A 27893-nucleotide genomic window follows, 5' to 3' on the forward strand; every position below is an offset into this window, starting at 1 on the left:
TGCCAAAGGGCCATGGGAAACCGGATTGGGGCTCAGGGTGCTTTGGCCTTGGGCAGAGAGATCCCTAGAAGTGAAGGGGATCCACCCTGCAGCTCTGATGTCCCTGTGTTGTCCCAAATCTTGGAGCTCCTGGCGCCTTTCTGGAGAATTTGCCCCACCCTGAGCACAGTGATCTAAAAGATGCCCCCAAATGTGTCACAACCGCAGAGCTGGGCTGGGCTTTCTTCAGGCAGTGAAAAAAAGAGCCAAGGAAGGGGAAAGAAAGGCTCTGCAAAAAGCCATTTGTCCCCTCGGCTTTATTCCGGCTGCAGAGCCAGAGCAGCTTGTAGCTCCAGAGAACTTTTAATAGAAATCTTCAGAATGAAATGGGCTACAGCTGTTTGCCTTGATAAATATATTTTATGCTACATGCCTCAGCCGCCATCTGTTTGCTGATACGAGCATTTCTGCTCCACAGCAGCTGAAGGGAAGGCATCAAAGGAATAGCAGGAGCTGGGATTCCTTGCAGGTAGAGGGGAAGAGGTGAAGTGGCCCGTGCAATGGACTTATTCCGGTGGCTTAATGTGCCAGAGCAGGACAGGAACAACAGGGAGGGCAGGGAGTGAGCTGGGCTGGGGGGGAGCTGGGGTTTCCAGGGAGTGTGGCCATTCTGCTGTGTTATCCAAGGGGAACACCACGGGCCAGGGGCTCCAAGGGATTTAGATGAAAAAGATATTGGGAAGAAATTTTTCCCTGGGAGGGTGGGGAGGCCCAGGGCAGCTGTGGCTGCCCCTGGATCCCTGGAATGGTCCAAGGCCAGCTTGGATGGGGCTTGGAGCAGCCTGGGATAGTGGGAGGTGTCTCTGCCCATGGCAGGGGTGGAACTGGATGATCTTCAAGGTCCTTGTCCAGCCCAAACCATTCTGCCCCTCTATCTTTGTGCTGGAAGTTAAACCCTTGCCTTGCTGCTCTTGTGAAACTCTCCTGTGGGAGAGCTGGGTTTGTTTTCCTGCTTCCCCACTCCCCTCCTCACGCCCAGCCCTGGCACCTCTCTAATTACTGTAGGTGTAATAGCTGGTTGTCACTGCCACTCCGTGCCCAGGTGACAGGTGCCCTGGCCAGGAGCAGGGTTATTATGATGATTATTGCTATCAGTGCTGTGATTATCAGATTATTTCATGGCCTGCATGGCTCAGCCAAGGTCAGGGCTGCAGGAGATGCTCTAGGAGTGCATAAAAAAGGGGAGCCCCACATGCAGGGGGATTATGATGAGGGAGCTGGGCAGACAAGCAGGCAGGGGTGGGGTGCCCTGGCTGGGCAGGAGAAGGGGAGCAGGAGGTCAGGTTTAATTGGGTTGTGCCCAGTTCTGTCAGAGGTCGACATCACCCACAGGGTGAGGTTGGCAGGAAAATGTGGGTGCAGGAGCTGTCTGCAAGCAGAGAAGCAGTGGGTGACTCGGGGACAGGGGCCTGGAGCACTCCAGGGGTCACCTTCCAGGGCAATTATGATCCCTTTATGATATTTATTACAGAAAATGTGTCCTTCCCCTCAGCACTGGCTTTCTGTGCTCAGCACAGCCCGGCTGCAGGAGCAGGAGGAGCCTCTCTGCCCCTGGGAGGGGAAATGCTGCCAGCCCAGATCTCCAGACAAGATCCTGGAGAAAATCCCCATTTCCTGGTGCACTCTGGAGGGTGTGATGCTGAGTATTTTGGGCCAAAATCTCCACAGTTTGCCTCTGATTCCTCCATCACTGGAGAGAGCCGCAGGGATGGAGCCACACTGGGACCTGGGGAGCAGAGCAGTGGACAGCTGCTCCATCTGTCCATGGCTGTGTCCCCAGCATCCCTGTGCCAGCCCCATCCTGCCACCACCCTGTCCTGCAGCCCCCAGACCCCTGCTGCTCCCTCATTTTGGGGTGTCCATGAGGTTACCATGGGCTGGGAGAAAGGCAGAAGATCTCAGAGCCCCCGAGCCAGCCTTGGACTGGCCATCCTCAGCAGGACTCTGCTCTAAGCCTGTGGGAAAAGTCTCAAGCACCATCTGGATCAGGCCCTACCCAGAGCCAGAGCAATTCTTGCCAGTCCTCTGCCATGTCTGGGAAATTCTCCCTTTGTCCTGTCTTTTCTCCCTCTCCCCACTCCAATTCTTCCACCCAGAAAGCTTCAAGCGTGAAGCACTTTAAAATTCAAGGGAATTCAATACAATGCAGGAGGTTTTGTATTTTTTTGTCTGTTCCTCCTCCTCCCTCATCTCCAGCATGTTTCATTCAATGTCTGCAGGCCCTTTGCTGGGGCAGATAAAGGCTGAGCAAAGCCCTTTTGCAGAACTGGGCATCCTGGTGCTTCAAGAAAATGCCATGGAGCAGAGAGGAGGAAAAGGTGGCTGTTCCAGAGTGTGGGCTCTTCTTAGCTCCCAAATCAGAGCTGGAAAAACCGGGGGCTGCTGCAGGAAAGCAGCCCCTTGCCTTTAGCATCACCCAGCACCGTGTGCACTCTCCCTGCATTTCCTTGACTTCCTCCCTGTCTCAGCCCATCAGTTCACATCAAACCAGGTCTGCAAGGGATGATTCGATCATTCAGCATCCCCCACGTGGGTCCCCAAGCCCTGGCCCAGCCCAGCACCTCCGAGTGACCCCTCCCTGCTCTGCTGTGCCTGCTCTGACCCGGAGCTCCTGGCTGGGCTGAGGTGCTCTCGTGTCAGCTCCCACTTACTGCCGTGAGTGATTCCTTTCAGCACTGCCAGGCACTGAATCACTGCTCTGTGATCCTGTAAAATTAACATGGCCTGCTATAAATAACCTCTCCCTAATGGCCTGTCAGTCCAGGCCTCTTGGACAGGCTCAGCTCATGTGAGAGAAAGCTTTAACGACGGTAATTGAAATTAGATGAAACCCATCAATGCTGGGCTTTCACTGACCCATGCTAGGACAAAACCTGTCATGCAGCAGGGAAGAATTCCCCCTCCAGGACCTGCCATGCCTGTCTGTGTCCAGGAACACGCTCTGGAAGTGCAGCCAGTGGCTCTTTGTGCACAGAGTGCACTCAGGGTTTTCCCTTCCATTCAATCCCAGGCTGCAGCAGGGTGGGATGTGGCAGAGGAGCTGGGTCTGGGATGCTCTCATATCCAGGGATGTGCACTGGGATGCTCAGGACCAAACTTTTAGCCCCATGTAGTGGTTTTGGTTCACCAATTTGAAATTTTCCTGTTGTGAGGTAGGATTAGGAGGAAGACAAAACAGGCTCAACTTTAAATGGTACAAAGAGAAGCTTTATTACTAGAAACTGTAAGAAAAAAACAAAAACCAACTCAGAATAATGTGTCAATCTTAAAAATCTAACAGTGATTGGTCCTTGCCAGGTACAAGGGAGACTGCCCAAGCCTCAGCAGATAAAAATTTCAGGAAACCTTTACAAAACACCAAACCCCAACAGCGGGGTATTGAGTTATTGTGGCTGATGATGAAACAAAAGCTTCATTTTGCATTTGGGCCCAGCAAACCGAGCAGCAGCACCTTCCACAAGGAGTTTGCCCTCACCCAGATTCCAGGGGAGTTTCAGCTGCTGCCACTCCAGGACCAGGGCTCACATGGGATGCCCTTGGCACACATCTCAGTGTTTTGTTGTCTTGTTTCTTCTCCTCCCATACAGACCCCAAAGGCCCCCAGGTCCCTTGGGGTTGCAAATCCCACACATCCACCCCCAGCCCTCTCTGTACCCCCGGGAATGGGATAACAAATCCCCCTGAGCACCTCATGTGCTGCTTGCACACAACAAAACACCTCCCTGGGGACAAAGGGGTGGCACGGGGCAAATTAGGAGATGCCAAAGTGTGCCTGAAGTGCTGCTTTGCCTTGGGATTCACGAGGATGTTGGAAACCTGGGAAGGGGGGACTGCTGTGGGCTTTGGGTTTGTTCCTAAACGCCAGGAAAGAGGATAAGACAAGAAAATTGATTTTTTTTTTTTTTTTTTTTTGGTCCTAATAGGCCCCAGGAATTTAGAGGCACGCAGAGACACCCAGAGAGATGCTTGGCTTTCATAGAGAGGCTGAAGGCTCAGCAGGGAGGCAAACAGGAGATTGGAGTCATTGCTGCAGGAGCTCTGCAGCAAAAAGGCCTGGAAAACATTCCTTAACTCTCCAATCCAGGCACCTGTTGCGTTCTTGGGGAAACCAAGGCATGGGAAGTTTGGGCTTCCAGTCCTGCAGCCCAAAAGCACAGGCAGAGGGGAGGATTTGGGGAAGCAGAGCTTGGCAGCCTGGCCCAGGAGGTTGGTATTTAACAGGAGATCCATGTTCCTGTGGCTGCAGGTGAAATAAAGGGGCGTGGTCCCAGAAAAACAATCAACAGCATCTTCTGGGAGGGGCTGGGGAATTAAACAGCATCCAAAGAGCCTTTTCATCCCAGCAGGGAGGGCCAGGGATGGGATGGAGATGGATCAGCTCAGCCCCCAGCCTCCATCACCGCCTTTGCTGCTTTTCCCCACATCCCCCTCACTTTAATCCCTGCTTATAAATCTTTCCAGCCTCTGGGAACGAAATTCAGACTTTTGTGTATTTACTAATTGAGAAGATGGATGGCTCAGGGTGGGTTTTTTCCTATTAAACTTTTTCTGCCAAGCAGTTTACTCTATGATAAACATTTTTACTCCACTCGGGTAGTTTTATCTGGTTTTAAACTTGCTATTAATATTTTTCACTGAAAAGATTAGATGGTAAAGAGAGGGCAAGTGTTTCCAAAAGTCACAAAGAAACATAAACCCTCAAAATAGAAAAAATAGAAGTAGCTTAGAGCTATCAGAGTGAACTGTCTGGTTGGTCTGCAACAAAGCATCATTTGAATTTAGCAGTTGCAGAAGAATTTGAAAGGGATTGGTTTTACATTCGCCACCAGAGACAATGTTTTTATTTCCAAATTGCCAGCAAACCCAAAAAATTTCATTTTCTTCTCTGCCTATTTGTAAGGGAATATTCACTGGGGTATTTGATAGCTGTAATTTACTTTCCAAGCTGTGTAATTAGCCACCTCAATCAAACAGCATCGTTTCTATCTCTGCTCGAAGAATAAACTATTGCAGTGCACAACAAATGCCTCTGCCTCGATTTGAGCAAAGCCCAGGGACACGCTGGAATTTTGCAGCCAACTTTTGCTTTCAGAGATGCTCACGGTCCTCACGGGCTCTGAAAGTTTCCTGGGAAAAAAAAAGAGAGGAAAAAGTGGGGCTGGATATTGAACATTGACTGCAAGCTCATGGCCCTGTAACACAACCTGCCAGGAAAGGAGGAAAGAAGGATCCCAGGAAGGATTTCAGGAAGGATCCCAGGAAGGATCCCAGGAAGGATCCCAGGAAGGATTTCAGGAAGGATCCCAGGAAGGATTCCAGGAAGGAAGGACATGCTAGGGAATGTGTATTCCCAAAACTGCAGATGTGGGAGTTCAGAACTCCCACAAGGAGCTTCAGGGTTACCCAGAGGTTTCCCTTTTTACACCTGGAAGCACCAAAAGTAGTGCAGAACAATTTTTGCCCCTGTTTTTCAGTGGATAAAGTGACCCTTCTTTCCCACAGAGACACATTTCCCTGGAAGATGAGGAACTGGAAATCTCCAGACTCCCATTTCCCCCTCTTTGACGGGCTCAGGGCTGTCTTTTACGTGGGTGTAAAACCTGGCCGGCCTCATCCATGGTCTGGTTTGGGATTTCAGGCTGTGCTGGGCTCAGGTAGGGGCAGTGTCATCTGAACCTTTATTTACCAGACCTGGAGCCAGTCCCAGGAGATTCCCGGGAGTTACAGCCTCCCCTAAAAACAGAGAGAGAGAAACGAGGGAAATCGCCTTGTAAAAACCACAAGGACTTGTGGCTTTCTTCTTTTCTCTGGAACTCTTAAATTCAAAGCTGGCTCTGGAGCCTGCGCAGTCCCAGCCTCGTTCCTGGCAGACTTGAGAGACAGAACTTTTCTTCCCTCTTCTCCTTAGCATAACAATCCCTTGTTAACATAATAAGATTAATTCTTGTGCTGCAATCAGGAAGCCACACTTTCACCGAGCCCTAAATAATATCGTTCCCTTGCCACGTTTATAAAGTAGCAGAGGGTTTTTTTTTTCCCTTTCTTTTTTTTTTCTCCCTTTGCATTGAAAAAAAAATGGAAATCTTGTAATCTTGAGATAAATATAACGGTGTGGAAGCTTCCCATTCTCCTCCAATCTGATTGCAGTGGCAGCAAAAGGACATGGGCCTAATTAAAGTGCCAATCAAGCAAAAATGGGATTCATTGTTTTTATACAAATGCTCCCTTTAACCCTTTGCAGCTCGTTCATTATTTTCAAATGCACTGGTTTTTATCTCCTCAGCAAAAAAAAGTCCAAGCCAAATTCCAGAGGGAGTTTGGGGGATGAAAAATCGCCAAGAATTAAAAAGCATAACTGGTGATGAGGACGGCGTCCAGCAGCCTCAGCACATCCTTCCCATCACATTTTCCTGCAGCCACGGGAGGAGCTGCGGAGCTCTCGCCCTCCCTGCACCGTCCGTGGAGCTCCGTGGGACCTGGGAAAGGGCAGGATCAGACGGTAATTCTGCAATAAAATAGCAAAGCACTAATGCAGCCCGGTGTTTGTCACCTTCAGACATACAAACAACACCCTAAGCCAGAGTTTTAGTCGTTTTCCAGTGGATTGGAACAATCTGCCCAGAATATCTGAATATCACCAACCACCTCGGGGCAGGTGGTGGAGGGTGAAATCTGCCCCCGATTCTCCTGTAACCCCAGCAAGGCACTGAGACAATCCCCAAACACATCTGGGCACATCTGGGCAGTGGAACAGGAGCTGGGAATGTCGAAGGCTGGCTGGTGCTCCCTGTGTCTGCTCACAGCAAGGAGTTCTTGCAGGGTGGCAATTCCCTCTTGATCCCAGGAAATATCCTGTGGAGCTTCACCCCGGGGCTCAGGAGCCATTCCTCCTGACCACCAACCTCTCAGCGGTGCCCCATAAATCCCAATTTCCAGGAGCAGGCAGGGCACACCCAGCCCATCCCTGCACATCATCCCAGCAGGGCCAGCTCGGCTGCTTTCACCTTCCCTGACAGCGGAGAGGGGAAGCAGCGGAATGCAAAGCACAGCATTAAAATAACTTTGCATTAAAAGACCCGCATGAAAGGCAGCCAAAAAGCCTCCAGGGAATGGCCGGGGGACTGATGTGGGTGAAGTTAGGAAGGGCCTAACAAGAATCATGTCAGTGATGGGCTCTGGCCACCTCTGTGCCTTTGATCCGTCGGGGTCCCCAGCGCTGTCTGGGATGGCCCGAGGCTGTGAGCAGGGCAGGGTGGGTGTGGGAAGCACGGCAGGAATTCATAGATCATGGAATCTCCTGAGCTGGAGGGACCCACCAGGATCATCCAGTGCAGCCCCTGGCCCTGCACAGACACCCCCAAATCCCCCCCGAGCATCCCTGGTGTTCAAACTCTCCTGGAGCTCTGGCAGCCTCGGGGCTGTGCCCATTCCCTGGGGAGCCTGGGCAGTGCCTGAACCCTCTGGGGGAAGCAGAACCTTTCCCTAAATCCAGCCTGAGCCTGCCCTGGCCCAGCTCCAGCCATTCCCTGGTTCTGTCCCTGTCCCAGGAGCAGAGGCTGGAGCTGTCCCTGAGCTCTGCCCTCATCTCCTCCAGCTGAACAAACCAAGTGCCCTCAGCTGCTCCTCCTGTGGCTCCTCCAGGCCCTTCCCCATCCCCATGTCCCTCCTCTGGATGATTTTTTAACAGCTTTAGCTCTTTCTTGTGTTGTGGCATCCAAAGTGCCCCCAGCACTGGAGGTGAGGCTGCCCCAGCCCAGAGCAGAGCAGGACAATGTCCTGATGTCCCCAGGACACCACGGTGGCCTTTGGGCTGCCAGGGCACTGCTGACTTATGCCCAGCTTGCCCTCACCAGCACTCTCAGCTCCCTTCCCGTGGTGTTGCTCTCCAGCCCCTCATTCCCCAGCCTGTCCCTGCACCCAGGTTTGCTCCAGGGGGGTTTGACAGAGCCTCCATGGCATGGCCTGCAGCAGTGAGGCAGCAGGAGAGGTCTGGATTCCATCCCTGCTCCTGACATCCAGCTCCAGCCTTCCTGCTGCCAGTGCCCCTGGGGTTGGAAGCCCTCCCCACCTGAACCCAAAATGTCATCAGAGCTCTTTTCTTTTTTCTTTTTAGCCCTCAAAGCTTCTCCCTCCTATCCCGTGGCTGTTCCCAGGCCCTGCCCATGAGCTTCATCGAGTGCCACAAGCTGAGGGGCTTTGGCAGCTTCCACACAGCCGGGAGGAACTGGAGGCGAGGAGGGAAAGGAGCCCAGGCTCTCCCCACTGATCTGCTTCCCTGGCCTGCCCTGGGTTGTTTTCAAAGAGGATCCTGTGGGAGATGTGGCAGGGGACTGGCACTTCTTGGCTGGGGTTGCTCTGGAGAGTGAGGCAGCGCCAGGGCTGGAGCACTCGAATTCCTCTCATGTCCTGGGCAGAGGGGCAGGCAGAACTGGGAATTTTGGGAATTTTGGGAGGCAGCTGCCTTCACTCTTGCAGAGAAAAACAGTGGCAGCTGTGCCTACCTGCGGCCAAGCAAAAAGGTTTTCTTTTTTCTCCTCCTTTTCTACCCTCTCCAAGAGCATTGCAGGAGGTGGTGACCACCTGGGAGATCAGCCTGGAAAAGGGGTCCCTGTTTTCTGCCCTCTCCAAGGGCAGCCCAGGAAGGTGGTGAGCTCCTGGGAGATCCTCCTCCTGCCCTGATGCCCCTGGGTTGCTGGTAGGAAAAACACAGCCCCAAATATCCCCCTAAAACCTCAGCCTGTGGCTTTGCTGCATCCTGCCATCCCCAGGGAAATCCCGGATATCTCCACGAACTCTCAGCCCCAAAACTGCAGCGTGGGACAAGGGCTGTGCCTCACTCCTGTTATTTGGGGGGACAGCTGCTCCTTCCTCCATTCCTCTAGCCAATTTTTTTGCTTTCTAATCAGGAGCCAGCCCATGCTTGGAAGGATTTGTGTTGTGAGCAGGTGAGGAAGGGGAGCAGTGCTCTGCAGAGGGGACACTGAGGCACAAGGGATGTGTTTCCTTAAAGCCACGGGGGAAGTTCTGAAGCAAGAGCAAGGAAAACCTCCAAGTCCCAGCTCCATGTTTTTCCAGCAGGACTCTGCACAGCTTTCACTTGTCATGTGTATTTTTAAATGACAAGGAAAAGATTTTCTAAACCAGGGAAATGTGATTATTTTCCTCTCTCTCTCTCTTCCAGGTGCTTGGCTTAGTGTTGTAATACCACAAGAATGAAATCCATCTGAGTTGCTGTTGTCCTGCTGCTTAAAACCCCATTTTCTGTCAATATTGCTTCATTTTGATCAAGCTCCTTACATGTTTTATATTATTCTCTTTTTTTTCCCCCCCTCCATTTTGCTGCAGCATTTCAGAACATTTTGTTTCATGCACTTCCCGGTAAATACTTCTCAGTAAATAGCCTGGAAGTAAGAGAGGCAAAAGCAAGAGAAAGTCTGGGCTTTCATTGTTGTGGTGTTTCATATCTATTACACTTGTCAATGTGGAATACAAAAAAAAAAAAAAAGGGAGGGGGAGAGGAAGAGGAATTTACCTGTTTTATCCCTGCTGATGTTCAGAAGGAAGGGAGAGGTTGAGCATGTGCCCTTCGCCTTTGGATGCTGCCCAGGGCAGGTGTGTGACCCCAAATTCCATGGGGAGATGTGGATATGGCCCCACCACCCCAGGTGTGGGAGCAGGGGCTGCAAAGGGACCCCACGTGGGGTTTCCAGCTCCAAACGCACCCCAGTCCCAGTGCTGGGGCAGAGCAGCTCAGCACCAGCTTAATATTCCTCCCCAAAGGCTGCTCCCCCCCCAGCTCCCTGATTTTCTCAGCTTTTTAATTGGAATGATTCATTTCCTTCCACAACACGGAGCAGATTTAAATGAGATATCCGAGAGGAGCAGCTAATAATCAGTTTGCACACGATTTGCTCTCCTGAATCAGGTGGAGGGGAGCTGATCTTGCAGGACCCTGCTCAAGCTGCAGCAAGCCAAAATTATGTCAGAAAGCTGATTTTTTTTTCTTTTTTTCTTTTTTTTTTTTTACAAGCCAGGTCCTCTAAATCAAATTTGACTACCAATGTAGTCGAAAGCACAGAGGTAATCAGTTAATAAAACTTCGCACTTACCTGCTACTTCCACTCAAGGATTTAAAGCCCTTTGCAAAGGTCAGTATTGCAATGATGAGAATTTTCCAGCTGAAATGTTTTCACTGGGAAGTAGAAAGAAGAAGAAGAATAAAAAAAAAAAAAAAGGAGACAAAAATATTCATGATTCCTGGAAGTTTAAAATTCTACTGTTTTGGATGCAGGCAAGGAACAATATTTTTTGTGAAAGGAAAAGAAGAAATTGCCATGCAAATGTTAATGGTGTTTTGAAGCTTCACAGGAAAGCCTGACTTGTGTAGCAGCCTTAATATACATTAGTACCCCTCGTCTGCAAGCAAACAACATTTTGCAGAATAAACTGAAACACAACAGGGAGAGCCTTGGAATTATTTAGAAATCTAATTCCCACTGAAATCAGGCACTGAGCAATTTATTCCACGCACATTTAAATCAGTGCTGCTGCCAGAAAAAATACACCCAAAAATGCTCCACCTGTACCATGCCAGGCACGGGGACACCACTGCAGGTACAGAATCCCTGCCAGGGCTGGAGGTGATGTCCTGGTGGAAAATGCATTCCAAGAGTGCCACTACCCCTTAGAGTGGAAAAATGCAGGAATAGGAGAGCTCCAAGCAGCCAGCCCCACTTTTGCACCTCTTTCTCCACAAGCAGGCAGGGATGGGCAAACCAGCACACGTGGACAAACCTAAATAAGCTCGATTTCCTTAGGGATGCAGGCTAAAAATAATAATAAAAGCTCTTTATTTGCAGGGTGACTCCCCCTGCACTGGGAGCAGAGCCTGCGTGCCGTGCTTGCATTTCAATCAATAAAACTCAGCTCAGTGCTGCTCCTAAGCCAGGTTTAACCACCTGGCACCAGTTTAGCTTGTTAGCACAAGTGGATTTTGGAAAGTTACCCTTTTTTTAGCCAGACCAGGGCTGGTAGCTATGGTTCAACCATCATTTAGCCATGGGCCCACCAAGGTAAGCACAAAGCCCCAGAACAGCAGGGAGAGCTGTGCAGCCTTTTTTTCAAACTCACCTTGCAGTAATTAGAGTCCACAGTTGTAATTACTTTCTCATTTTGGTTTAATAAGTGTCTCAGCCATCCCCACATGCCCCTCAGACTGGTGATGAGGGAGGCTCTGGCAACAGCAGCCACATGAAGTGCAGTGGTCAGCAAGGATTCTGTTGCTTGGGTTGGATTTTTGGGCACCTCGGCTCTGCCCCCACCCAAAGTCCTGCTGGGTGAAAATGAAAAAAAGAAGGTAAAAAAACCCCAAAAAACCAAAAGGATAAAAATGGTGATTAAAGGAGAGAAAAGGCCCTTTTGTCCCTTGTGCCAATCCTGCAGGAAGTGCTTGCCCAGGGTCCCCCCTTTACAAATAAAACTTTATTTGAGGGTAGGCGGTATTTTTATTTTTTCACCCCCAGCTCCAATATATGTTTTTATGGAGGTGTGAAAAGCTGCTGCTCCCCTCCTCAAGGAAATGAGGGTGCAGCTCTGGGGGTGTTTCAGGGGGTCCCCCCATCTCCAGCTCCCTCTGGATTTTTGGGAGGTTGTTGGATATAATTTATCTCCGGGGTGGGCGACAACAATGTAAACACATTATTCCCCTTCTCTTGCCGGGATTTTGGGAGTATTGCCCTGTATTTCAGGGTGCCTCTCTGGCTCCCCCGGGAAGGCAGAGGCCACCCCGCAGGGAGGTGAGGAGGGGTCCGGGGGTGCCGTGACTGATGGGCAGCGACCCCCAACACCTCAAATTTGGGCAGAGCAGCGCAGGTATTTGCGCTCCTGCTTTAAGGGGGTGTCAGCATCCCGCACACCGGAGGCAGGAGCAGCCCCAACACCTGCCCGTTATCCCCCCCCGTGGGTGCGCAGAGCTCCGGGGAGGGGGCGATGCGCGAACCTTCCTCCCCGCGCAAGTTACTCCCCCTTTCCCCGGCACTTTGCCTCCCTCCCCTTCTCTCCCCCCCCGCTCCAAAAGCCGGGCTGCGCCGCCGAGGCTCCGCCAGTGAAGGCAGCGCTGCCGGGGGAGGAGCTGGGGGGGCGGCGATGGAGCGGAGCCGGCGGGCGGCGGCCTGAAGCCCCCGCCGGCAGCGGCAGCGGAGCCCCGAGCCCGGCGCCGAGCCCACCCTGAGGAATGAGCGCTTTCCAGGCTGACCTCCTCCTCCTGCTGCTCGGCTCCCTCCTGCTCAGCCACGGTAGGACCCCGCACTTTCCGAGCGGGGCGGACGGGAGGAGCCCCGGCTTTGGGGAGGGGTGTTGGGGGGGGGGTCCCCGGTTCGGGGTTTTTTTTTTTTTTTTTGCGGGGGAGAGAGGGAGGATTGCAGAGTTTTCCCCGCATCCCCGCCGAGGCAGCTTTACCTTTCTCGGCTTTAAAAATAAGGGGGAAATCTTTAGTATGCAAATGAGCGCTTTCTGTTCCAGCTTGGTTAATTGGATCGTGTTTGTGTGTAAACACGGCTTGGTTGAGCAGCAGCCCCCCCGGCGCTCGCCCTCGCCCCCATCGCCGCCCGGCGCTTCCCCCGGTGCAGGAGGGCGATGGATGCTCCGCTTCGGTGGCGGCAGCGGCTCCAGCCCGGGCACCGGAGCCTGCGGCTGCGGAGCCGGCGTGGGGAGAGATTTGCGCCGGGGGGGTGCGAGGAAGGAGAGTTGGCTCCGAGGCAGGCGGCCCGGGGGAGGTGGGCACCCGGCGGGGGTGTCACCGCCCCATCCCACAACCCCATCCCACCGCCCCACAGCGAGGCCAGCAGCGTGGGAATCCGCAGCAATTCACCCCGCAACTTTACAACCTGCTTGATTCCCACGCAAAAAAAAAAAAAAAAAAAAAAAAAAAAAAAGAAATTAAAAAAAAAGGATTTGGGAAGTGGGTGCGTTTTGAGAAGCTGTATGTGACACGCTGCTGTGTGCCTGCTCCCTGGACTATCTGTCACCTGTGGAGGACGCTGAGCTGCAGCCAGACCCCGGCTTCGCCTCTGTGCTGCTCATCCCCTCCCGACGCCGGTGTCAAATCCCATCTGTGTCACACCGCCGTGGTCCCCACGCCAGCTTTTGTGAGGGTACGGCTTGGGGATGCTTGGGAAAAAAAAAGAAAAAAGGGATAAAAAAACCCCAAACCCACGCAGCTAGTCCATCTGTTGATTAAATGAAGGATAAAACTTTTGGAGAGAGCAGTGCTTCTCCACGGGCAGCTGGTTTTTTGCTCAGCCAGACATTAGTGCTGAACATCCCCCACCATACGCTGGGTTTCACCCTATTCCCCGAGCAGGGACGCCGTGTTTGTGGTGTCTGTGCTCTTGGTTATCTTTCCCTCTTCTTTTGCTGCGCTCGGATGCGATGTTGGGCTCAGACACTGTCCTCCCTTCCCCTTTTCTCTTCCCCTCACTCTCTGCTTGTACTAATACTCCTTCGGGGAGAAAGCTGTGTTTGCATTTGCCTTTGCTGCTGCACAAAAGAAACCCACTGTGTCCTCCGTGTGGGTTTCTGGCTGAACAAATCTGAACTCTCCCTGGTACAGCAGGGCAGCGGCGGGGCCGGGCACAGCAGCAATTTGGAAGCTGCTCCCGGCCTTCCCGCATCCCTCCCTGCTCCCACAGGTCCTGTCAGTCCCTGCAGGTCAAATGGCACTTTGCTAGCGGGGCTGGAGAAGTTTGTGAGCGGGATCCAGCCGGGATTTGTTGGCTTCTCCCCCCTCTCCTTCCTTCTGCAGCCATGATTTTAATGTGGGTTAATGCACTTTTTAATAGCGCTCGTGTTGGGAAGCCACGGCGGCTCCTCGGCTCTGCTGCCTGAGCTCAGCTGATTTGTCTCCTGCCTCTTCCAGCAGGATCGTGCATCTGGTACCTGCTTATTCATGCCGGCTTAGGAGGCACAGAGAGTGCCTTGCAGAGCGTTTTTTCGGCCGTTTTCTCCCACAGGATGAGCCAGGAGCGTTGCTGTGGAGTTGCTGCTCTCCGCACACCACAAAGGCGCTGTCAGCAGCACCGTGGCTCTTCCCTTTGGGGTGAAACCGTGCAGAGGATCCCTAAGAGGATTTAATGCACAGGATTCCTTCAGCCACACGCTGCTGTGGGGGAGGAAAGGCCTGGATGGAGGTGCTGAAGCTGATTTTCCAGCACGTGTTGTGTTTGCCTCCCCTCGAGCAGCTGCTGTGGCGTGTCCAGGTGCGGTGGCACTCACTGGCTGTGACAAAGGTGTCCCTAAGGTGTGTGGGATGCTGTGTGGGCACACATGGGACAGCCCTGCCTTGCTCTGGAGGAGCTGGTGGTCCAAAACTCACTTCAAAGGACAACTAAAACCACTTGGCTCTGCCCTTCAGGAGTTTCAGGAGCTCCGTTTTGTGGGCAAGGGGCAATCAGGGCTGTGTTTTCTTGCCAAAGTGGCTTGAAGGGATTTGCCATAATTAAATTCCCCGGAGCCAAGGGCAGCAGGGCTGGAAGGATCACCCCTGCTGAAAACCCTACTTGGGATCTCTGGTTTGGACACTACTTTAAAAAAAAAAATCTCCTTATCCCAACCCTCTCCAAAAGGACATTTTCCATCACGGGATTTGCACACCTGTGCCCTTGGGTTTGTATTTCATGGGCATCCCGGTGATATCCTGACATCCTGCTGTTCCTGCAGCCCGTGCAGGCTGGAACTTGGGCTTCCAGTGGAGCTTGCAGGAGGAGGAAGCTGCTTTTTGCTCCTGTCTGGGGCTGTGCTGTGTCTGGGAGGGAGAAGGATCTGTCCCACAGTTCCCTGCCCCAGGGCACCTGGGCAGGACAAACTGCCTTCCCTGGAGCATCCTCTGTATTTCCCCCTTGCAAATGTTCCAAAGCAGCCTGTGCTGGCTCTGAGAGTTGATAGGTCAGTGCTCCAGGGCTGCTTTTTCCCTGGTACCACTCACACTTCCACCCCCTCAAAGCTGTCAGGGCTCTGGTGGACGGGAGGGAAAGTCCCAGCACAATTGGGATTATCCATTACAATGGCATGTGTGGTACCTTTGGTGGGAAGGAATTGCTGCTGCCATGAATCTGCCTGCCTCTGCTTCTCCCTGGGGAATAATTCACCTGTCCCTCCCCTGCTCCAGTGCCAGCCAAACTGGGGGAGGCTGGAAACAACTGGGGAAGTGTGAGAGCTGGGGAGAGGAGCACCACTGAAGATGCACCTACAGCCACCTCCTTCCCTCACCGGCCTGTACTAGATGGATTTGGCAGCATCTTAAATTTACCTTGGATGGGAAGATTTCTGCCTGTCTGGGGCTCTCTTTCCAAAGGCATGTTTGCTTTCCCTCGGGGTGATGAATACCGAGTTCTCTGGGTGTTGCAGGGTATGTTTTTCTCCTTCACAGTTCACTTGGTTCCTCCCTGGAAGCAAATGCTTTACAATCTTCTGTCAGAGGGGCCCATTATCAGCAGCAGTGGCTCAACTTCCCACTGGCTCAGCAGCAGCCCCCAGGTGGAGAAGGGTAAAATTATGCTGATGAGAGAAACCAGGCCAATTCCACCCTTCAACACTGGCTAGGACCAAGAGATGAGGATTTCCACACCTTGGGGGCAGTTAGTGGGTGATGGGGAGGAAAAATAAAAGGTTTGAGGTGCTGGGAGTGTGTGTGTAAGAGCTGGGGCACTTGGGGAGATTCTGTCTCTGACAACCACGAGTCTGTTAATGAAAAGCCTGGAAATCTGTGGTTGTGGTCCCTCTTCCATGTTAATTCTTCTGGCCATGTGGAGAGCAGGGCAGCTTTCCAAGGGAAGGGTGCTGGGCTGTTCTCTAAACCCAGTGTCAGCACTGGGAGCTGTTCGGGATGTGCAAGGAGTGGAAGCTTTAAAATGATGGTGAGGAAGAGCTGCTGAAGTCCAAGAGGCTGCACCTCAGGGGTGGTTCTGTGAACTGAAAATGGTTGAGTAGAAGACAGAGATGGTTTGGAAAGTGCTTTGTGAGGTGCTGCTGGTGGAAAAGTGCAGCCTTGGCAGGGGCAGTGCATTCACAACTGAGCTGCATGGGAAGGAAACTGAAATAAGCCTCAAGTTAAAACTGGTGTTGTCCAGTCTGTGCTGTCCCAAAGGGATGGTGCAGAATTGCCTCCTCCAGTGCCTGTTTTAACACAATTTAGGTTTCTCATCTCCCATCTGCACCTCCTGCAGTGAGAGCCACGTGAGGACCACCAATGACTTTGCTCAAATCAGGTTTTTTGCAAGGTTTCAGCTCTCGGAAAAGCACAGGAGGGAGGACCTGTGGTTTTGCTCAGGTGCCCTGTGCCAGAGGGGAGGGGAGGCGGGCAGAAGTTCCTCCTTGGAGCTAAAGCTGCATCCCCACCAGCCTCCCCCTTCCAAGGTTAGGCAGAGGTGCCCAGGCAGTTTATGCACAGCACATCTCGGGCTGATGTCGATTATTTCTGTGCTTTCCTGTTGGTTTAGGGGACACCAACTGGAGTCTGAACGTGCCTAGAAATCCCTGACAGGTTCCCAGCACCGCGTGTCACCAGCTCCAGCCGCTCTGTAGTCGGACTGCAAACGTTGGGATAAAAAAGCTCCGTGCTCTTCTTTCTTTTGTAGCTGTAAATAAAGGGGGGAGAGGCCAATGTGCCCCTTAGGTTGTGAGTTGGCTGAGGATCAAGGGCTTTGAATAAACTGTTTTCTTCCTGTGAGCAGCCTGTGATGGAGAGTGTGGCTGCTCCAAAGCTCTGATTTAATGATCGGCTTTGCGAGTTTGTACAGCGCTCTCAGCTCCTCAGCACGCTGGGTGCAGGGGGCTTTATGGAAATGCTGCTGGAGAATTGGCTTTACATCACTTCCAGAATCTTTACAGTAGGATTAAACAGCTTCTATTTATTTATTTATTTACTTTAAAGCCCAGCAAATTTATACCAACAATTGCTGAAGGCCCTAATTTATCTTCTGTTCAGGAGCAATACGAGTCTTTCCTTTGGCTTCATTGAGAGCTACCTCTGGCCAAAGAGAGTGACAGAGCCACGCTGACCATGTACAAGCTTATTTTATAAATCAATAGGTAGTGAAACAAATTGGTTGTAAATCAGTCTCTTATTTGCTGAGATTTAAGGCGTTTGGTGGAGCTCTGAGTTCTCGAGGCCGTCTGCCCTGCCTTCAGGGCTGGCACATGGCCTGGACTTTGCAGGGATGTGGGAACCCAGCACTCATTTCAAACATGCCAGGAGATGTGCAGGACTTCTTGGCTGGGAAGAAATAAAGTTTAAAACCTTTGCTCGCCTTTCCAGGCAAAGGTTGAGCAGCAGGATCCTGGGGTTTCCATTGCTGCACCTCATGGCACATCTGTACTCCAGCCTGCTGGAAGGGGGAAGAGCAAAGTATCCATTTCTGAATTGTGCCTTGTGGTAGGACAGAGAAATTGCTGGGGTTTGGTCTTGGAAACGGTGGCCTAACAGATGTCCTGGTTCAATGTGCCCTTTGAGTGTAGCCGAGCCTGTTTATTCATTGCCTCGCTGGCAAGACCCACACTCAAGTGTTTGCCTTTCCCTGGTGGCAGCAGCAGCCTCCAAAGTGGAGCAGAAGGAGCTGGAGGTCACTTGGCTGTTACATGGCTCTTCCTTTTACCGACTTGCATTAAACAGCTTAAAATCTAAATGTGCTTTTAGTGCCTGTGAGCGATGGGCTCTGGGCGTCCTGCCTCGGCTGCTGTCACGTGCTGGAGAAGTGGGAGGTGGAACACTCGCATTGTTAAATTCAGATGCTAACTTGGGATAAGATCTTGTCTTAATGTGTTCATTCAACGCCCCCACTCGCAACAGAAGCTACAGCAGCTTTTGGTCTGCTGCATTTGGGGTGGAGCAGGATGTAATTGGTTTTTGAGGGCTTTGCCATAACTGCTGCTCATTAACCATTGATGCAGGCACGGTCAGACTTTCAACTCCAATAATAGATGCTGTCTTTTGTTTCCAATTTCTTTGCTTTGGGTGGAATTGCCGTGCAGGTTTCACGTGTGTGTGGTCATGTGGTGGCTAATTCACCTCCTAAGGGCTGCTGGATTTATGGTCTGGGGTCTGGGGTTGTCATGCTCAATATGACACAAGCAAAAGGCAGTGGTGAACCCCTGCCTGGCTGGGCTGGGGCTGGAAGGATGTGGATCCTTCTGGGTGAGCAACCCCTAAGTTGTGGGAGGGGAAATAGAAATGGAGAAAATGTTCAATAATGTGGTTTTTTTCTGAGGAGCTCTGCCCAGCAGGACACACACTGCAGGCAAGAGGAGCCCTGCTAATTACAGGTGAAATATGCCCCAAAGGTGGAAGGGATGAGCTTCCTCAAACTTCCCCATGGATGAGGGATCAATCTCTGTGCTGTGGGTCCAACATAAGTAGGGAGTGAGTGAGAGAAGCCACAGGGTTTGGAGTCCCACCTTGCATTTTGGGCAGGTTATCATTAACCTAAAATCACCTAACTCTATTAAAAGGTCAGAAAGAAGGGCCTGAATCCCCTCTCAGGTGCCTGTTGTGTCGTCCCCCTCCCACCCCCGGCATAAATGAGTATTCAAGCAGTCTGCTGCCAGTCAGTGAATGTCAATATTGGATAAGTGTTTCCTTTATATCACTGCAATTTAGCATAAGCTGCTTGGAAACAAATGTCTTCCATAAGCATGAGGTGTTTCAGTAAGTACACAGTCAACATTACTATGAGGATTAAATAAATGTCAGCCCCACTTGTATGCTCAGCAGCGAGTTAAGACAGCCGAACTTGCATAATGGCCAGCACGGCAGGAACAACAGAGGGGATTTTGAGAGTCTCAGGAAAAAGTGGGAAGGAAGGAGCTGCTTTGGATGGATCCAAAGCCTCTGGATCAGAAAGGGGATGTGGAGACAGGTGCAGAGCTCCTCAGGGCAGGGTAGCTGATGATGGGAAGAAATCCTTCCCTGTGAGACTCTGAGGAGCTGTGCCCTATCCCTGAGAGTGTCCAAGGCCAGGCTGGATGGGATAGTGAATGTCATCCCTGCCCATGGCAGAGGGTGGAATGAGGTGCATTTCAAGGTCCCTTCCCACCTAAACCATTTTAATTCTATGCAAGGAGATGTGTGGAGCTTCCCTTTGGACTGCCAGGCCTGCTCTTTCTTTGGTGCTGGCTGCAAACCAAAGATGGAAACGTGGTTTGGCCAATATTGGCTGGATCTGCCTCTGCCTTTCCCAGTGCGGACTGGGAGCTGTGTGGCTGCAGCTGGTGAGGCCAAGGATGAGGCTCAGCTTTGTGAGCTTTGTAAGCCCTGATTCACCTCCAGCTCAAGACTTGCCAAGGCCACAGGGATGCAGCCCGTGAGGAAAGGGTGACACTGGTCCATGTGACAGCATTGTCCCCCTGGCAATGCTGTGGGGCCTGCAGGTGCTGCAGGGACATGGTCACCCCTGGCTGCTCTGCCTTCAGGTGTTGGGGACAGTTTCTCTCTGCCCAACAGGAAAGCCTCTGGCTTCTCTAAAGGGATTTAAACCCAGCCAGCAAATGGAGATGTCGCTGAGGCAGCCAAGGCTTGAATCTTCCCCTCGAGCTGTGTCTGCAGGAAAACCTTGTTCTTTGCCACTCCTCGCTTTGCATCTTCACCTGTCACCCTGAGATGTCACTTGGTGCTGTCTTGGTCAGCCCATGACAAGTTCTGCCAGCGAGGAGACAAACCCAGGGAGCGTGGTGGGAGCTGAGCTGGCTGTGTTTTCATCCCCGACCGTGCAAAGCCGCTGCTCTCTCCCCAGCTGGCAAGGCGCTGACTGGAGCCACTTGTTCCCAGCTGCACTAAAATAACCGGAGACAAAATCGTTATCACTCAGATGAGCCTTATCAGCTCCTCCGATGTCTGCGGCTGCCTCCGCCCTGCGAGCCCTCGTTCCCCGCTGTGTGTGTGTGTGTGTGTGTGTGTGTGTGTGTGTGTGTGTGTGTGTGCTTAGTGACCAGCCCTGCCTGTTCAGGGGACCCGAGCTGAGCATCCCAGCCCTGGCTGTTCCAGGAACCTGAGCTGAGCATCCCAGCCCTGCCTGTTCAGGGGACCCGAGCTGAGCATCCCAGCCCTGGCTGTTCCAGGAACCTGAGCTGAACATCCCAGCCCTGCCTGTTCAGGGGACCTGAGCTGAGCATCCCAGCCCTGCCCAGCAGCCGCAGGTTTCCCGAGGCTGCGCAATTCCAGCTGGAGGAGTTGCTGGAGCACACAGGGGTGTCCCAGTAACCCAGCCTGAGGAGGGGGATGCACAGGGGAAGGAATGCCCGGGTGTTCCGGCTCCAGAGCAGGTCACCTGGCGGAGCGGCTGCAGGTTTCACCCTCAGTGCTCCCGTTCAGCCTGGCGGTGGCAGCAGCCGCGCTCGCATGGAGCCAGCGCTGCGCTCCCACCTGCCCGTGTCGCGCTCCTCGGCGAGGTCCAAGGTGACCCGCGGGGCTCTGCGGGGATGCTGAGAGCAGCGCCGAGAGCTCTGGGCTCGGCAGCTAAGGCCAGTCCCTCGGAACGGAGAGGTGGTTTGAGCTGGGGAGTTGGGGCCCGTCTGAAGTTGCCCCCCCAGTGGTTGGACACGTCCAGGAGGAGCCTGAGGTGACCCTGCCTGGGGACACGTCGTGTGTGAGTGCCACGGGCTGCTCCATGGGTCCCGCTGTAGAAGAGGGATGTGGGGCTGTCTGTCACAGCTTTGTGCCCCCACAGTGATCAATAAGTGTACATGAGGTTATCTCCGTGTGGGATAACCTGCAGCAGGGAGTGGCTGCCATGCCTGGTCAGTGGTGCTGTGCTGTTCTTTGCTCTCTCCCATGAGCTGATGCCCGGAGTGTGATTCAACACTCGCCTCTTTTCCTTCTGGCTGTGTCTTTAATAAGCCAGGACTGACGGGGCCACCCCCCACCCTCCACAAGTGCTGTAGAAACAGAACCAACAGATGCTAAAATTAGGCACAGCTGTTTGCAGCGTTTTGTCCTCCCGATCACAGAGTCTGACACTGTCTGTGCTTATTCCTCATCTTGTCCAGACACTGAAAAGGTTTAAGATATCAAAGCTTGGAGTGGCTGTATATTAACTCCTTCTGTCTAAGCTGAAGCTCGACTTACTGATGGCAGATTTCTTGTGATTGCTTTTATTTGCCCTTCTAATAATGGGAGTTGCCAGGGAATAAGACAGGGTCTTCTCTCTGTACCTGGGAGACTGCACTGCTGCCTTGGCCTGTTCAGGAGCTTCCCCACCAGGGACCAGGGGGGACATCTTCAGTCCTGCTGTCCCTCAGCCTTCATGTGTCTAAACCCTGTTCTGTGTGCAGCTTGGATAACCTCAGCAGCCCAGCTCAGTCTCTGCATGCCTAAAGTTGTTCCAGTCCAGCCCCACATCCCTGCCATGGTGATTCCATCCCCACATCCTGGTGATGGTTATACCATCCCCCACATCCCCGTGATGGTTATTCCAGCCCCACATCCCTGCCATGGTGATTCCAGCCCCACATCCCTGCCATGGTGATTCCATCTCCACATCCCTGCCATGGTGATTCCATCCCCACATCCTGGCCATGGTGATTCCATCCCCCACATCCCTGCCATGGTGATTCCATCCCCACATCCTGGCCATGGTGATTCCATCCCCACATCCCTGCCATGGTGATTCCATCCCCACATCCTGGTGATGGTTATACCATCCCCCACATCCTGGTGATGGTTATTCCATCCCCACATCCCTGCCATGGTGATTCCATCCCCACATCCTGGTGATGGTGATTCCATCCCCCACATCCCTGCCATGGTGATTCCAGCCCCACATCCCTGCCATGGTGATTCCATCCCCCACATCCCTGCCATGGTGATTCCAGCCCCACATCCCTGCCATGGTGATTCCATCTCCACATCCCTGCCATGGTGATTCCAGCCCCACATCCTGGCCATGGTGATTCCATCTCCACATCCCTGTCATGGTGATTCCAGCCCCACATCCTGGCCATGCTCATCTGCTCTTGCTTTGGTGAGGGGGAAGATTTCCTGGGCGTTTTTGGTGTGTGCAGGCTTTGTGTTCGTGGTTTGGGTGTTGGGGTGGTGTCACCCCATGGCTGCTCTTTCCCTCCCTGCCGGGTGTGTTTGGCCAGGCACTGGCTGTAGGGAGCATTTGGGGAGGAGGTGGCTGTCCCTGTCACCTGTCACCCCTTGGAAAACATCAGTTCCCTCCACTGGGGTGGCAGAGCAGGGCCTGAGTGGCACCAAAGTGGAGCTGTAACACTCTGGAAAGGGCAGCAGGAGGAATTTCATGGCAGAGCAGAAATGTCTTTTCTGTCAAGCCTGGAGCAGTGTACACGTCTCTCGTGACAGATGTGCACTGATGGCAGCACACAGCTCTTGGGCTGGCTGTGTAGGGTCTGCATGGGGTTGTGAGTCTGAGGGGTCTTTTCTGTCTCTGTCTCTGTGTCTGTGTCTCTCTCCTGTGGCAGGAGCGCCTGCTGAAGATTCCTCTTGCTCCGGTCATGCTTAAAATGATAATGTTGGTTTAAGATAGACACTTGTGATAAACTGGGGAACGTGGCACCCTTTAAAACCCTCAAAGCTCTCTCTCATCATGTGGGCTGGCTGGAAAGGCAGCAGCCAGAGCACTGAAGGGTGTTCAGATTGCTGTGGTTCCATGCTGATCTGCTCCTAAGGATGCTGTGCCTTGAAAGAACTGCCACCTCTCAGCTTCCTTCCCTCCTGACTGAAACAAGCTGGTGCCTGCTGCACTTGGGCAGCATCTCTGTGCAGCTCCCTGTGGTCCCCCCACATTGCCTCTTTTCACTCTTTCTGTGGTGGAAGCAAATCAGGAGGGGGAGTGCTAAAGGAAGGCAGCTTTTCCCCGGAGAGGAGTAGGGGTGGTGGGGGGGAAGATGAAACATCCCGAGGAAAAGGACCACGAGCAAATGTCAAGGGCTTGACATCCCTCGGAGATGTCTTTGCAGGAGTGGTTGTAACAAACCTTTCATCCAGCACAGTGATTTTTTCCTGCAGCAGGGAGGTTTCTCCCCGTGGTTTGGCTTTCTCCCAAGGCTAGGCAGAAATCTGTGTACTGCTCTTAACCCCTGCAAGTTTCTGCTGACTCGAGCAGATCGGAGTTGTTGTCCCTGTGGGAGCATCTTGTTCAAAATCAGGAAGAAAAGTTGAACTTTTGAAACTTCTAGAGCAGAAAACATCCAAGAGTTAGGGATTGGAGACTTGGAAGTAGACTTGGCAAAATACCATGTTTTGATATCTGAAATTTTAACATGGAGTTTAGGAAGGGTTTTTTGCACAAAGGATGGTGAGTATCCCTGTGGTGGATAAAGGAGAAACTTGTAAAAAACATTTGTCTGCTGATTGCTGGTTTTTCTCTGGGGCTTGGAAATGGATTTCAGGTCTCTTCTTGCCTTTGGCCTGGCCAGTGAGCCACCGTGGTGGCTCTCTGAACGCCCCAATTTGTCACAGTATATTGAATTCTAAACCAGTGTTAATCTGATCTGTGTGTCTGTAAAGCATCTTGTGTTGGGTTTGATAAAATTAGGTTTTATTGTCTAACACAGTTTATTTCTCTTGGTCTGGTTGCGTGCTTTTATTGCCTGTTCTGCTCTGTACCATGAGGCCATCGTGTGCCAGCATCTGCCTCACTTGCTCAGCTCTCAAAACACCTTAAAATCAGCCCCTGATTATTGGAAGTGTGCAAAGACTCTGAAGGTGCCAATGATATCAGTCTGGCACTGGTGCATTGAGCAGGTAAAGAAAGGACCTAAGAGGCAATTGAAGAGATTGATGGGCAGTAATGGGGATAATTGTAATTTTTGTCCTGTGTTTTTAATAAAGTGATTGACGACAGGCACAGCTGGAGCCCCCATGCGGAGACCAAGAGATGCAGTTAAATTACAGAGGCTTCTTAACTTAATGAGGCCAGGTAATAAAAAGGAGGCATAATGAGCAAGGTATAATAGTACTATTATGCTTAGAGTGCTCTCACCCAGGGCTGAGCAGGCGGTGCCTGGGCGTGCTTGGGATGATCCCACTGCAGGAGGGGCTGTCCTCGCTGGGGAAGATCAGGAGTGGGAGACTTGGGGAGGATTTTGGGTGATCCACTGGGAGGAAGGGCTTTCCTTACTGGGGAACAGTCAGGACTCCACCTGCTCATTCCGTCCTGGCTTAGCATTTGGCCACCCAAAATCCTTCCCAAGTCTCCCACTCCTGATCTTTTCCCAGGGAGGAAACCCTGCCTCCCAGTGGGGTCACCCAAAATCCTTCCCAAGTCTCCCACCACACATGGTTGATCACCCCTGTGCTTCTGGTTGTTTTTGTGAGGTTTGGGGCAGCTCTGCTCCAGGTTTTATTCACTTCATGTAGCCTTGGGGGAGTCTGTGTGACCCCTGTTGCTACACAGATGACACGGCCAGAGGGTCAGACTTAGTGACACGAAGGAAAAGCAAAATTTAACAGCCTGGAGGGAGGATGGGCAGGGAGTGGGTGGATGGGCTTGAGAGGGTTGGCCAGGGCTGCACCAGGCTCTTGTCACACCTTGATTTGGAGCCTTGGCAGGGAGGCTGCAGCAGCTGGATTGGGACCTTGGTGGGGGTGGAGGTGGGAAGAGGATTAGTGTCTGCAGAGCAGTTGGGTGTCTGCCGCTGCTAAATGTGGTTAAACTTGAGCGACTTCTAATCTAATAATGAAAGGAAGAGAAATAAGTGTTCTCAGTGATGCATGCCCCTCACGGTAAGTACTAATTGAAAACAGATATTTACTTTAAAATGAAAATGTAATACGATAATAGTGGGTTGAGAATTTCGCACACGTAGGAGGGAGAGATGAGCATGCACAGCCTCCCATCTGCTGTGCCCTGGCTTGGTGTGTCCTGGGAGCAGGATCTCCCACACTGCTGGGCCTGGCAGCCTGGACAAAGCACCTGGGGCTTGTGCTGGGGCAGAGTTCAGCTTACTCAGCTAAAATCAGCTTCACTGGAGGTCTCTTGAGCTGAATTTGTTCTGCAGAGGACCTTCCGAGCTGGGCTTCTGTCCGTCCTCCCACACCTTGCAGAGCCTTCCCAGCCAAATCTCCACGGGCAGGAGAGATGGGGAAGCATCACCTCCCTTGTCACTGAGATGGGGACAGTGGTGCTGACTCTCTTCCTGATGGTCTCTGCTGCATGAGACCCCCCCTTGCTGCCCCTTTCTGGCTGTCCTGCCCCATTTCCCTGGCTTGGTGGGTGGACCTGGCTGATGCTGCCTTTTAGCTGCTGGAGGGGCACTGGAGACACCTTTGCTGTCTCAGCCCATCTGAATGGGTGCTGATCCCTTGGGGAAACCCTTGGCTGGGAGTGCTGAGACTACAGCACCTCTTGGTGTCTGTTTGTCTGCCCTCCCCTCCTCTCCCTGAGCCAGTTTCACTGCTCCAGAGCCAGAGCCAGGATGCTTTTCCAAGTGTTTGTAACAAAGCTCAGTGCAGCGTGACTGGTGGCCATTAAAAGATCCTCCCCAACAAGAGCCCCCCCAGTGCTGGAATCTTCTGAGGGAAGTAGCCTGGCCCTAATCCCTTTGTGCAGAGTTCCTGCTTGTTTCTTCCTATGGGTGCATTTGTATAATTTGCATTTTGCACTCTGATCGTATGCATAGAATTCAAATTGAAATGGGGCTTGAATACATTTGCATGCTAATGAGGCAGTGGCTTTATTTATTTATTTGGAGCCCTCTCAAGCAGGCAGCCGTGTGCTGGGGAGCAGCTCATGCAGCTCTCCTGGTGACACAGCTCTGTGGCAGCACAGGAGGCTCAGTTTTGTCCCAAGACCCACTTGCCCCCTGTGCACAAGCAGGTGAGGCTGGTGGGCTCTGCTCAGCAGCCTTGGCTCAGCCTTGCCTGTGGAGATCCAACAGGTTCAGCCCCGTTAACTATCCAGAGATGCCTCTTTAGGTAACCCTGGTGTTAACTGGGTGTGGGTGAAACATTTCTGTGTTAGAGTTGGAAGCAGAGTTGGTAGTTGGAAGTAGTGGCAGGAGCCACTCGATGGTGACTGCAGAGCTCCAGAATAACCAGAGCGTGTCCCCGTTCTCTCCTTGGCTTTGGGGTCTGCCCACAGCTCCCTGTGTCCCTTTTGGGGCTGTTTTTTCTGGTGTCCTTGGGCACCAAGTGATGCTGCACAGGGCTTGGGCTGTGCTGCCCAGCAATCCCCAGCTGCTGATGGGGATGAGCTCACTGCAGGAAGCACTTTCCTCCCTGGGGAACAATCAGGAGAGGGAGACTTGGGAGGATATTGGGTGATCCCACTGGGAGGAGAGGCTTTCCTTACCGGGGAAGAATCAGGAGTGGGAGCTTCCCTTGGTGCTGCCCTGCTCCACTCACGCTGTGCTCCCTCAACAGGAACCTCTCTCTAAAGCAATAGCGAAGAAAGTTTGGAAATGTTGAGAAGGAGAAGCCAAGGGCTGGGAGAAATCCAGTTCCCAAAACTCCACGGCATTACTTGGAGGGGAGAAAGACCCCAAAGCCTCTGAGTTGCAGCATCGAGTCCCTTTGTGCTGTGACTCCAAGCCCCGGCAGACACACCCAGAGCACAGCTTGGTGCTCAGCCTTTCCATGCCAGCTTTCCCTCCCGGATGACTCCTGCTGCAGCTGAGTTCCTTGCTGGCACAGGGAACACTGGGCAAGCCAGGGCTCCTGAAATGGCAGCAGGAATTGGGTCACATTGTGCTGCCCCAGGAGAGGGAGTTTCTCTCAGAGCAGTCTGGCTTCCAGTTATTATTTTACAGAGGATGTTAGAGGTTGATAAGGGAGCTGTTCTGACTGCCAGTGGGGCTTATTTGGGGCTTATTGTGTGCTCCAGTTTGTATTTTAATATAGTCAAAGGTGACTTACAACTTTAATATTAATTTTAAAACTGATTGCTCAACTTGCTTTTTTATCTATGTTAAACCAGATTAATCTCAGCCTTCCTTGATCCTGTTGGTAGCTTTTTCTCTCCCTGGCTGGAGCCACACGTGGTCTGTGTTGCACCAACAAAAGCTGAGGAGGAAGATGTTTTTGTGGCGATAAAGAATTGTCGCGGGGCTGCTTTTCTTCCAGAGAAATCTCAGCTCTACGAGCTCGACAATGGCATCAGTGGGAGCTCTTGCTTTTGTCCAAGGCTCTCCTCCTGAGCGTGCAGAGCAGGGCTTTGCTGAACAACACCTGGTTTTGTGCTTCCCATAGAAACCTGCTCCTTGCTGTTGTGTTTCTCGGCGGTTTTCCAGGCTCCAGAATCCGTCCTCCCCGTGCTGCTTTGTGCCCCTGGCATTGCAATTCCTCTCACGCTCGCTCGGCTGCTCACAGGGTGTTCCGTGCCCGAGGTGACAATATTCTCTGGGTTGGGAAGGTGGCCTTGGGGCAGCAGGAGCTGCAGTTGGATCCTTGTCCTGTTTCTGGCTCCTTGAGCACCTTTGGGCAAGGCTGGAGGAGCCAACAGCAGCCAGAGCTGGGTGATGTTCTGCCTCTGGGTGCCTAATTCGTGCTGCTTTGGGCATTTGCTTGATACTTGGAGTAAAAGTCACACCTGTCAAGGTGGCCACTTGGGTACCCCAAACTGAGTTGCTCTTGGCAAAATTCAGCATTAAGCTGGGCTGCCCAAAGTGGAGGCTGGTGCTCTCCAGCAGTTTTCTAGGCAATCCCAGAATGGTTTGATTTGGAAGAGACCATAAAGCCCATCCAGTTCCACTCCCTGCCATGGCTGGGACACCTTCCACTATCCCAGGTTGCTCTGAGCCCCATCCAGGCTGGCCCTGAACACTTCCAGGAATGGGGAATCCCAAATGATGTGCTTTAAGTGAATCCCTTGACTTGACCATTGGACTTGACGTCCTTAAAAGTCTTT

At 52.4% G+C, this 27893-nt stretch overlaps 1 protein-coding gene and 1 long non-coding RNA gene across 6 annotated transcripts in view; one reads left to right on the top strand and one right to left on the bottom strand.

The window, feature by feature from the left end:
* Positions 1 to 4850: 4850 nt before the first annotated feature.
* On the bottom strand, positions 4851 to 12356 carry LOC148221336 (uncharacterized). Of its 3 annotated transcripts, none has more exons than XR_015808224.1 (4): positions 12293 to 12356; positions 11170 to 11368; positions 10149 to 10231; positions 4851 to 6515 (listed from the first exon to the last, which is right to left on the bottom strand). It is a non-coding gene; the product is annotated as an uncharacterized LOC148221336 (long non-coding RNA). The 3 variants fall into 3 exon arrangements; XR_015808226.1 differs by having other exon boundaries at positions 4851 to 6544; XR_015808225.1 differs by having other exon boundaries at positions 11170 to 11371.
* KIRREL3 (kirre like nephrin family adhesion molecule 3) overlaps positions 12208 to 27893 on the top strand; it is a 366532-nt gene continuing 350846 nt past the window's right edge. For 2 of the 3 annotated variants that reach the window (XM_088178057.1, XM_088178058.1), the window contains exon 1: positions 12208 to 12332. In XM_088178057.1, the coding sequence (XP_088034183.1) occupies positions 12272 to 12332 (61 nt within the window). In that variant the 5' untranslated portion in view covers positions 12208 to 12271. The remainder of the gene's footprint in view (positions 12333 to 27893) is intronic. The other variant, XM_088178059.1, reaches the window with a different exon arrangement.

Source organism: Sturnus vulgaris, chromosome 23 (assembly GCF_052056855.1).
Source record: "Sturnus vulgaris isolate bStuVul1 chromosome 23, bStuVul1.hap1, whole genome shotgun sequence".
Lineage (NCBI taxonomy): Eukaryota > Metazoa > Chordata > Aves > Passeriformes > Sturnidae > Sturnus > Sturnus vulgaris.